The sequence below is a fragment of the Rhinichthys klamathensis genome, unplaced genomic scaffold (assembly GCF_029890125.1).
Source record: "Rhinichthys klamathensis goyatoka isolate OS25496 unplaced genomic scaffold, OSU_Roscu_1.1 h1tg000150l_1, whole genome shotgun sequence".
Taxonomy (NCBI): domain Eukaryota; kingdom Metazoa; phylum Chordata; class Actinopteri; order Cypriniformes; family Leuciscidae; genus Rhinichthys; species Rhinichthys klamathensis.
The window spans coordinates 2,569,018-2,580,798 of record NW_026606685.1 but is presented as its reverse complement, the minus strand read 5'-3'; the positions used below and the strand labels follow the sequence as shown (position 1 = coordinate 2,580,798).

Sequence of the window (11,781 nt, the reverse complement as noted above, 5' to 3'; positions counted from 1 at the left end):
CTGGACATTTTTTTCATGACATTCACCCGCTGATAACCAAAGGTCAAAATTCAGTATCAAAACGTATGAGGTTAGACATTGGGCTACATTTGAGCCAAAAAAATTCTATTGAAGTCAGATATGTTAATAAATTATATCAGTAAAGTTCCTACATTGCACAGTTCAACCTCTTTTTTCTGCTTTCCTCTAAAGAGAATGCCATTATGTGAGCAAGTTGGCCGGTATTTTAACAGACACACAGTTTACCTCTTGTGATCAAATCTCTAAAAGTCCATTCAGAGTTTCTACTGGCCCAAAAGATGTGCCACAAGAATTCACAGTCTCACCTTCAGATCTATTGCACAACTATCACTTAAGGACACTACTGTTCAAAAGTTTGGGGTCGGTAAGATCCATTCATGTTTTCTAAGATCCATTCTTATTTCTAATCATAAAGGTCACTTTTGATCAATATTATGCATCCTTGCTTAACAAAAGACTAAATTTCTTTAAAACAGAATCTTACTGACCCCAAACTTTTGAGTGCTAGTGTTTACCTCCATTTTTCTTCTGCTTTGTCCAATAGATTTCAGAATAAATCTCATATTAATGTGTTAACCTCAGTAGGGTGTGTTAATGTTCTCAATTTATTTATTACAGATGGAAACCGACAGTGTATCTTTACAGATCTTTAAATACGTTTATATTAACATCTGTGATTCAGTGTGCCTGTGCAGTATTTGCATGTCATTTGTATGAAAACGTGGCGGCATCATTTCAATTTTGCAGCTCCAGCCGAACTTACAAATTTTTCTTGCCGAATGTGTTCATTCCAGTGCAAAAGCCAACTGGGCAAACTTACATAATGCTGATTAGTTCTGTTAAAAGCAGTTCCTAACCATAGAGCAAAGAAACACAATCTCAAAAAAGGACAAATGAAGAAAGATAAAGTATTTCCACCTGTCAAACATATAAACAATGTATGAACAAACAAACAGCAGAGACAGAATAGAGAGAGGGCACTTCAGTGGGGTTTCTGTTTAGCCATGGGTTGTATTTATGAGTGTTCAGGTTTCAATTTTCGAAAGCCTGCGTCCAGCAGCGGGAGATGGCAGCGTAATAGCTTCGAGTGTCACTCCGAGTCCGTAATCTGTCAAACCTGGCGTCAATGGGGCTCCGCTCAATTCTGTTTCTCCAGTACCGCCCAGTCTAGTCTGTCACCATGGCAACAGAGACACTAGCCAATGCCGATTCTCGGAGAAGGGTTTGGGCTCCTCCCACTCGTCACCATTCTAAGATCACTTAACAGACATACAGCTGAAGAGGGATGAATGCACAGTTGAGCGGTGCCATCAATCCCTACTCCAAGAGGTATATCTTTATTAGGATACAAAATCAGTCGTCCTGTCTTAGAGATAAGAGTATCACATCCTTCCACAGCCAGGACCCCTCGGAGGGCCAGGGGAGGGGGTGGCTCCAGGTGGACGGACTCTCGAAGCTCAGCTCGCAGCCGCTCGGGCCATCAGATCCTCCAGCGCCTTATCCTGGTCATTATTGTGCACGAGTAGTACCTCTTTAATAGTGTCTCTCTCAAAGCCCATTTCCCCAAACCTTGACATCAGCTGCAGAAACTCAAGAGCCTATGGGAGAGAATGTTGCATAAATATAACAACGCAAAACTGAAACGGAAATGAATGTCATCATTTACACACAACCTTGTTTTGTTTGAAATATTTATGACTTTTTATTCTATGGAATATAATGCAAAATGTCCAGAATGGGCACAAGGATCCAAAAATAACACACACAAAAAAAGAAACATAAAAGTAGCCGATATATAACAGGCCTTCAAAAGCCGTGCAATAGCTTTGTGTGAATATAAAATGTTTAAGTCAATGTTATATATATTTAATGCCATATTTGAACTGAATTTGTTTCTGAACTGCCATATTTAAACTTAATTTGATTAAATCTGATTTAATTAAAAATACAGTAAAAACAGTAATATTGTGAAAATTACTATTTAAAATGACTGTTCTCCATTTGAATGTTTAAAAATGTAATTTATTCCTGTGATGCAAAGCTGAGTTTTTCAGCATCATTAGTCCAGTCTTCAGTGTCACATGATCCTTCAGAAATCACTCTAATATGCTGATTGGCTGCTCAAAAAACATTTCTTATTATCAATGTTGGAAAACTGTTGTGCTGCTTAATATTTTCATGGAAACCAGGATGCATTTTTTTCAGGATTCTTTGATGAATAAAAAGTAACTAACCCTTTAATAAAACATGTTAATGTTATTATGATTATTGTGAGCTAATGGTCTTTAAAAGTTTGACCTTTGATCAGACAAGTTTTGTACCTTTGCATCTGATATGAATTATCTGTTATGTTGCTGTGAAGAAATTATATGTACCTCACAGACTCCTAAATGACACTTTGTTCTTACAAAGTATAATTCTTTTTAAATTCTTTATAGGATCAGTGTTTCCAAGCACATGGAAACAAGTATAGATGCAAATGTATATTTAAATTAGACAGCAGATAGTAATTCAGTCTTTGTGTGTATTTATGGCTGTCGGAATTCACCAACCTTTTCCTCTGAGCCCTGGTACATCTCCAAGCACTCCTCCACAGACGTTGCATCAAAACCCCGATCGCACAGTCGACTGTGAGTAAACAGATAGTCCAGCACCTGCGAATGAGAGAAGTGGCAAAACAACTAAGTTATTAAAGAGTCTCATTTAATTGTTTACATAAACAACACTATCACAGAGACTGGTAGTAAGGATAACCAAGCCTAAAAAGTGACCTGTTCCACTTCCACATTCTGTCCTTGTCTTTGCATGGCTCTGAGAACACCCTCGTAAGAATAACCCATGCCCACAATTGTCTCCACACACTGTCGTTCACTGGGAGAAAGGCCGAGAAGGAACGTGGCAGCAGGCGGATGGTTAGTAGCTGTGACGGGGTTTGACTGCAAAGACGTTTAGAAGAAAATTAGTTGAACTATTCTCAACCTTGGTTCATTGGAAAAACATGGCTCTTCCTACATTGTGGCAAAACGGTAACATAAGTACATAATATAGATACAATTCACTGCAGTTTCCAGTTGAAATGACCAATAGTGGCAGTAAAACACCAACCTTTATTCCTTTTTCACAGAAATTATGATTAAAGGGCACATTATTATAGATTGGTTTAAGTCCCCCTGTAGTCAATCATTTTATCCCTTAAAATTCATCTTTGATCACCAAAATTACATATTTAAACTTTTTTTTTCTTCGTGAAAAAAAATTCTTCGTGCCTTAAAATAGCTTGAATGTAACTCTACACCCTTGCTTCATTTAGTACATGCAGATCTATTAATGTGCTAATTAACCCCACCTCCACTCATTCACACCAGCTCACAGATTCACTCGGTCAACTTAAGTAAACTCTGCACAATGGTATCGCTCTTAACGTCGGACACATACCGGTAATTTATATAATTAGCCTTTTGCTTGACTTTGTTATAAAACAGCTAATAACGTGTTGCTAATGTTACATGAACCATGTTCCCGTTCGCCATCTCAGAGTCAGACAGCTGCCTCAGAATCCTTTGAAATGCTTTGAAAAGAAGAAGAGTGTACTTATTTACATATGATTTGGGAATAATCTTTAGTTCACCCATTCTGGTGTAAAATTCTGGCAGTGCCGGTACTTGAAGAGTGGTCAAATTTACCTGTGAAACCACGACTATGCCTTCTTGGAGATAAATCAGTGATACCCAACATAGCGAAAAATACATTTACCCTTATTAAGAGTGGTTGTATTACAGCTGCCAGGATGATTTTACAAAATTGGAAATGCCCCAAAACCCTAGACCTGAAAGACTGGATTGATGGGATAATTAAAATTGCTTCATATGAGAGCATGTTGGAGAGACTGCATAATGAGGGAGAAATAAAAATATATATATATGGGATCATTTTTGGCAGCATATAAAAATGGTGTAAATGAAAAGGACTGCTTAACAATTGTTTACTTTCCATGTGCTTTTGTTTTGGTTGTATTCCACTGATGGTGACTAGTGGCTGAATGTGTAATTGCAATGGTGATTACTGAATAATGTGGTGATGTACTTTTTTTTACAAAAAAAAAGTTGAATTATAAAAAAAGAAATGCTTTGAACAATTCAGAATGTCAGTGGAGAAAGGCATATAGTCCATCAGAAGATAGCAATATAGCGGGTGAATTATGTATATTACGAAATCTATCTGATTTTTCATATCAACAGAAAAATATACCGGGATAACCTGGCTTCTCTTGAGACTTCACTGCTTCAGAGCGGTCATAATTATGCTAAAGCCCGCCAGCAAATATGTAATTGGTTACATGGTAGTTTGTGACATCAGAAACACCAGCGATTTTAAAGCGTGTTTTCGAGACTGTCTTTAGATCACTGCAGTTTTAAAGAGAAAATACTCAGCAATAGTTTTGACTTATGAATTTGCACATGGTTTGTCTTAAAGCATGTTAAAAACACCACATAGACATACACTCACCTAAAGGATTATCAGGAACACCTGTTCAATTTCTCATTAATGCAATTATGTAATCAACCAATCTCATGGCAGTTGCTTTAATGCATTTAGGGGTGTGGTCCTGGTCAAGACAATCTCCTGAACTCCAAACTGAATGTCAGAATGGGAAAGAAAGGTAATTTTAACAATTTTGAGCGTGGCATGGTTGTTGGTGCCAGACGGGCCGGTCTGACAATGTCACAATCTGCTCAGTTACTGGGATTTTCACACACAACCATTTCTAAGGTTTAAAAATAAATGGTGTGAAAAGGGAAAAACATCCAGTATGCGGCAGTCCTGTGGGCGAAAATGCCTTGTTGATGCTAGAGGTCAGAGGAGAATGGGCCGACTGATTCAAGCTGATAGAAGAGCAACTTTGACTGAAATAACCACTCGTTACAACCGAGGTATGCAGCAAAGCATATTTGAAGCCACAACACACACAACCTTGAGGCGGATGGGCTACAACAGCAGAAGACCCCACCGGATACCACTCATCTCCACTACAAATAGGAAAAAGAGGCTACAATTTGCAAGAGCTCACCAAAATTGGACAGTTGAAGACTGGAAAAATTTTGCTTGGTCTGATGAGTCTCGGTTTCTGTTGAGACATTCAGATGGTAGAGTCAGAATTTGGCGTAAACAGAATGAGAACATGGATCCATCATGCCTTGTTACCACTGTGCAGGCTGGTGGTGGTGGTGTCATGGTGTGGGGGATGTTTTTTTGGCACACTTTAGGCCCCTTAGTGCCAATTGGGCATTGTTTAAATGCCACGGCCTACCTGAGCATTGTTTCTGACCATGTCCATCCCTTTATGGCCACCATGTACCCATCCTCTGATGGCTACTTCCAGCAGGATAATGCACCATGTCACAAAGCTCGAATTAGGGGTCGACCGATATGTGATTTTCAGGGCCGATGCCGATACCGATTATTACAGGTCAAATAGACCGATAACCGATATTTTGAACCGATATATATATTTATATATATATATATATATATGAAGAGTTCAGATGCAAAAGCCTCTAAATGCCATCTGAAATTTTCTTCTAAAATGATCATTTTTATCAAGCTCGTATATTTAAATTCAGTAATTTCACTTAAATGACAATAAATGGGTAATTTTTCTTGCCATTTAAGTGAAATTATTAAACTTAAATATACGAGCTTGATAAAAATGATCATTTTAGAAGAAAATTTCAGATGGCATTTAGAGGCTTTTGCATCTGAACTCTTCATATATATATATATATTATAGCTATGTCTGGTGTAAAACTGTAAATTATTGTAAAAAATTAAGAATAACAAAGGGCTTTGACAAATACTTTCTTTAAATGATTTTAAACATATCTTTGAATCTGAGAACTGTTATTAAAGTCCCTGTAAAGTCAAAATTAAGTATGTGTTTTGAGTTTGTCACACCACAGAAAAATTTGTTATTAGTCACCCAGCCAAATTAGAATGATAAAAAAAGCCAGCAAGTACATAAAATAAGCTATCAAAATCTTGAAAAAATGAGCAGTAATCTCTGCTCTCAAACGCTGGGGGCGTGTCCGCTGGCTGCGCTGAAACCACGCCCACTCGCGGGAAAGCTGCCGTCCACCATAGACTATGCCGTCCACACTCAACTCTACAGCCGTAATGGATGCTCGCACGGTGGGCACGCACTGCCGATGATGGCACCAGTTGTCGGCGCGACGGGAGGATGAAGGCTGAGGCGGGAGTCGGTTCGGCCCCATTCACCAGCAACAGCGGATTATCAGTGAATCCCAGACAGTTATCTCCGACAAAAGTTTATAAAACTATCCCATGTAATATGATCACTTACAGAGGCGGGTTTTGGCGGTGATCCTCAGCTCTCCATCAAGGTGGCTCTTCACAAAATTAATCCACTTCTTCTTGATGTAATTGTTTTTCGGAAATTTAAACAAGGACACCGATCTGTTTTGTACGTGATCCGGTGATCGCATCCAGGTAGTACGCATTTCCGCGACGAAGGCATAGCTAGCTAGCAATCTGTAGGCTGTGTTACTAATAGTACTGACAGACAGTAACTCGCGATTGAGCGCAAACTGATGTGAATGTGCTCTATAATTGTTAGGAGCGGCCAGCCTCAGCGGCTCCCGTGCGTCATCAAGTAGGGGCGTGTCCAGGGGCTCAGGGGCTCCAGTGCGTCATCGAGCCCTGTTTTAGCCCCGCCCAGAAAATCCGGAAAATAGCAATGGTGAAAAACTGTTTAACGGTCTAACTCCACAATTCAGTACTTCACAGTTCACAGTCTTTATAATATGTTTTAGCAATACATTTCTAACATTTATAATGTGTTTAGAATTTTTTTTTGAAATTGCCTTTACAGGGACTTTAATAATAATAATAATAACTTGTAAAAAGTGCAGGGAGCACCCAGCAGCATTCTGTAAACATTTTGTAAAACTTAAAGACTATTTTAATTTTTAAATAAAATTTTAGTAATCAAAAAGCATTTCTAATGAATTAAAATCAAACTTATTCAATTTATTTACAGTTTAACAAAAATGTCATTTTTAGGGCCTTGTGAAAAATCGAACTTTTATTTTGACGGGTTGCCGTGGAGATCTTTGAGTTTCTGTGTGTTTATGATATGTCGATAACTTTTCTCAGTTGAAGCATTAAAAAGCTCATGAAGTGACTAAGCGGCTCTGGAGATGATGTTTATGCAATCATGTCCTCATATAATGATGCGGCTGAGGCTGAAAACAGCGCAACCGTCACGCGTGCTCCAGTGTGTGTGTGTGTGTGTGGTAACTGAAATCACGCGTCTCTGCGCCATTCAATTAACGTTAGAGACACGCAGGATTCATATTTAAATAGTCTTTTTGCGGTTTGATTTGTACTGACCTGCTTTTTATTAATTCATCAAAAAGTTGATAAATTCCGTGATATTCCGCTTTATACAGTAAATACCGTTTTTATGACTGGATTCCACGACTCCGTCTGTTCTGCATCGCGGAAATCACAGGGCTCTATTATATTGAGGTATTTTGCAACTTCAGTGTAGTAATCTATTGCTTCTTCAGCAAAGTCTGCTGCTGCCTTAACTTTGAGAGACAACTGAAGCGTGATCAGTGAAGCAGTTCTAGTCAGCGAGTGCTCTCTCGGTGTGAGAGTGCAACACTTTCAGTGCCTCAGCTTTCCGCGCTGATTGGCCGGACTCGTGACTCCCAACAAATCAGATGTGCGGGGACATTAGTCTAGTCTACAGAGTGGTGAGTTCCGACAAAGATGGCTGCGTCAGAGCCAAATATAGCGCATTTCAAAATAAAATTATTTTATCGGCAAATCGGTTTTGAAAATGGCCGATACCGATAACCATAAAAATGCTTAATATTGGCGCCGATAAACGGCCAGGCCGATAATCGGTCGACCCCTAGCTCGAATCATTTCAAATTGATTTCTTGAACATGACAATGAGTTCACTGTACTGAAATGGCCCCCACAGTCACCAGATCTCAACCCAATAGAGCATCTTTGGGATGTGGTGGAACGGGAGCTTCGTGCCCTGGATGTGCATCCCACAAATCTCCATCAACTGCAAAATGCTATCCTATCCATATGGGCCAACATTTCTAAAGAATGCTTTCAGCACCTTGTTGAATCACCTCAGTAGCTCACCTGGTACAGCTAGTCAGCTACCATTTGATTCAAGTGAAACGAGTCATGAAAAAGATCCCAAAGCAAGCTAAAACAGCATGGTTGCTTTAGCAAATACTTTGATGTCTCACGTTTGCTTTTGTTAACACTATCGGATAAGTTTAGGGTAGGGTTCAGTGTAGGGGCTATGTTATTTTCAAATGCGATTAAGCATCACTCACTTCGATACGTACAAGCAGCAATGAAATAAAACGTTGCCAGATTCAAGTTCATGGGTTTCAGATAAAACTGGACACGCGTTTAGCGCCACTCACTGGAGATAACATGCAAGAAACTGCGTAAAATAATTTTGCAGAAATGTCGTCACATTCGTGTTTTTCCACTGAACCTGGGTTGACTATTTTACATGCTAACAATCAGCACTGAAATGCAAATGTTTTCATCTATTTTACAATACCTGCTTCGTTGTTCCATTCTGAGCATAGACAGGTTGCTCTTGGGGGAGTGTCGTGTTGGTATTGGATGCTGTTCTCTGCAGGGATGGTGGCATGCCGTTGGACAGACTGCGTGGTGGGTAAACGCTGAGAGGAGGTTCTGAGGGGGAGTCTCCTGGGTCTGAAAGCTTAGGGAAAGTCAGTGAGCGAATATTACATGGGCGGTCGGCATCAATCTGTCCCAGAGGGGTCCCCACAACCCCACCCCGTTCTAAGTCCAGCAGTCCAACCAGTCCATTGGGTTTATGGAACATTCCCGCTTTGGCCTGAAGAGGAGGCGTAGTACTTGGAGAAGTGGGGCGATTTTCAGCTGGAGGAAGCTGAGGAGGTGAAACGGACTGCGGTTGACTCTGCAGGATATTTCGCAACTCTTCTTTGTCGTCCAGTGTCTTGAGCTCAAGTTTGTCAAAAGGGTCCTCCTCTCGCTCAAAGTCAGCTAAGTTCAGACACTGCGGGGCCGGGTTGCTAGGTGCTGGTCGCGTCAGTCCAAAAGAGGGGGCTGGGAGAGGCGTAAGGATTGCGTTGTGCCACAGGCCAGCTAAAACCGGGTTCAAAGCTGGTGGGAGAACGTCCTGCTCATCAGAGGGGCGGGCTTTCTTCCCCCCAACCAATCCGACATCTGCATCCTGAGCAGCAGCCTGCCTTTCATTTTCAGAGTCCACCTGGGCGACCTCCGCCGCTCGTGCTTCGGCGGCTCGTGCTTTGGCAAGCTCCTCCCCCCACTGAACGCTCCGTCGCTCCAGACTGAAGTCATACTGGAGTAAAAGCAAAGCATTCATTATTTCTGACAAAACACTTATATGATGGAAAGTTAGAGGGAAAATCCGACTTACTTGGAGATCTAAGAGTTTGACATTACAGTCGGACAAAGAGAAGCCCATTGGAAGACCCACTTTTGAGGGACAGCGGAATTTCTCATTGAGCTTGAAGGGAACATCCTCAAGGTAGCTGACGGGTCCTTGAAACATCAAGTAACAGAAGAACAAGGAAACCAAATGAGTTAAAATTAGTCATTTAAATGTTGTATTTCTAATTTTGTTGTCTTTTTAAAATATAATAAACAGTCATGACAGCTGATTGGCTGTCTGACTCACCGTTGTTGTGGATATCTGATCCAGACTTCCTCGCAGCCATTTAGAGTAACTAAAGAAATAAACAAACAACATAAATTCACACAAACTGAGGACAGTTACCTATTTTCCACTTCCTTGTACTTTGATTTTCTTTACAGAAGTTACTATTTTAACATAAGAAATTACAATATATATATATCCAATATCACATAACAAGCAAGGTTTGAGAAAATCTTTTGGTTATACTTTGTTACAATTTCCTGAGAAGTATAAGGAAGACAGAATTAGAATTATATTGCTTAAGATAACAACAGAATTGCTTGGTTGTGAGTGATTATGCCAACACAATACTAAAGAGATTTAAGACTCTAATGAAATATGCTATTTAAATTCAACGTTAAGAGCTGCAGTAATCTTACTATTGGTCTTAAATATAAAGAATTACACAAACTAAATTGAAACTATGTCATAACCAATGGAAAAACGTTTAACCTACATTATACACTACTGTTTAAAAGTTTGGTGTCAGTACAATTCTGAAACTGGTTTTGAAAGTCTTTTTTTTTTTCAGGCCAGGACTGTATTTATTTGATTACAATACAGCAAATTCAGGAATATCATGAAGTATTGTTACAATTTAAGATTAAATTTATTCCCCTGATGGCAAAACTGTTATTGTTGAATGATGAAAACAGAAGTGATACTTTGTTTAGGACTGTTTGATGAATAGAAAGTTCAAAACAAGAAAATGAATTTGAAATAAAATCTTTTGTAAAAAAAAATATTTACTTGCACTTTTAAACAATTTGATGAGTCCTGACTGAATAAAAGATTTTTTATTTTTTTTTACTCTAATAATGTGTTTTTGTATATTTACATAACATGTATTCTCAAGTGTAAAATGCATACCGTTTAAGTTTACCAGTTATCCATTCCCAAAAAAATATGGAAAGAAATACAAAACAACAACAACAATGCATATTAGGGCATGTTTTCGTTGTTGTCGAATGATTTGAATACGTCAAAATGATTTTAAAAAATGGCTGCATATTGGTAATCGGATAGTGTCGAACACAAAAAAAATATTGTCAGATCACTAGAAAACAAAGCATAGTCCAAACAGCATTAAGTTACAAGCATCGCTTGGATTTTCTTTTGAAACTGTAAACACACAAGCTTCAACATTTTCAGGAAGTGTACAAACTAAAACATTTCAATAAACTAAGCCCAACTGACAACTGACAATCTACTTCATGATAACCAGGGAGGGAACTACCCCAAAACTGTATCACATGCTGATAAAACCGGTTTTGAAGTCATTTCACCAGCCATGATGTCTTACATAAAAAAGCATAACAGCTGATCGTCTGTTAACTACAGTCAACAGATTTGTTGCGTACTATTTGAAATGAAATGAAAAATTAATACAGACAGCAAGCTAGATGAGTCCAAAACCAGTTTAACTTCAACAATAAACCTTTAGATGTAACATTACTGATGAGAGAATCTTTCGAAGTTGATTTATATTGAAACTGGATGATGACACATATTTGTTCCTGGCTTCTTACCAAGCTACTACGATTTTCTCTTTTCGATCTGACATGTCAATCAAATAACGAAAAGATTTATGATCTAAAAACAAAGATGTGGTACTTAATAACTAGAGAAGCAGAGAAATGACCGTGTACATCTGGTTAAAAACAACTGTCTAGTTGTGTTTCAGTTCAGGTTAGTGAAGCGACCTAACAGGGCCCGACTTCCTCTGCCACCGCCCCTCAAACTGTCCCTGCGCGTCCCACCGGTGTCCTTACCAATATCTGCTCTGTCTTCAGTCTCCGAATAAGTCTCTCACTTCTCCTCGGACATACAAGCTCCGGTCGACGCTCTCAAATGAGGAGATTTACTGAAAACCGAGTATATTTCCTGCTTCATCGCGGAACGCCATCTTGGTTTGACCGCCTCCTTCGGTTCCTGTGTGACGACATGCGTTGCCACTGAATGATTACAGATTCGACCAATCAGCGAGGAGCAGT

General features: G+C 39.3%; 1 protein-coding gene across 1 annotated transcript; it reads right to left on the bottom strand.

Annotated features, from left to right (window-relative positions):
* Positions 1 to 612: 612 nt before the first annotated feature.
* ubap1 (ubiquitin associated protein 1) lies at positions 613 to 11,744 on the bottom strand. Its single transcript, XM_056258391.1, has 7 exons — positions 11,560 to 11,744; positions 9,770 to 9,818; positions 9,509 to 9,633; positions 8,639 to 9,430; positions 2,793 to 2,957; positions 2,574 to 2,675; positions 613 to 1,619 (listed from the first exon to the last, which is right to left on the bottom strand). The coding sequence occupies exons 2-7, from the start codon at positions 9,807 to 9,809 to the stop codon at positions 1,479 to 1,481; spliced, it is 1,365 nt and encodes a 454-aa protein (XP_056114366.1). The 5' UTR covers positions 9,810 to 9,818; positions 11,560 to 11,744; the 3' UTR covers positions 613 to 1,478.
* Between the last annotated feature and the right edge of the window lie 37 nt (positions 11,745 to 11,781).

Excerpts from the sequence above, each read along its gene's own strand:
- ubap1 (XM_056258391.1), bottom strand. The coding sequence starts at position 9,809 with ATGGCTGCGAGGAAGTCTGGATCAGATATCCACAACAACG. Across the intron at positions 9,634-9,769 it reads ATCAGATATCCACAACAACG|GACCCGTCAGCTACCTTGAG; the intron begins GTGAGTCAGACA and ends TGATGTTTCAAG. Across the intron at positions 2,958-8,638 it reads AGAATGGAACAACGAAGCAG|TCAAACCCCGTCACAGCTAC; the intron begins GTATTGTAAAAT and ends ACGTCTTTGCAG.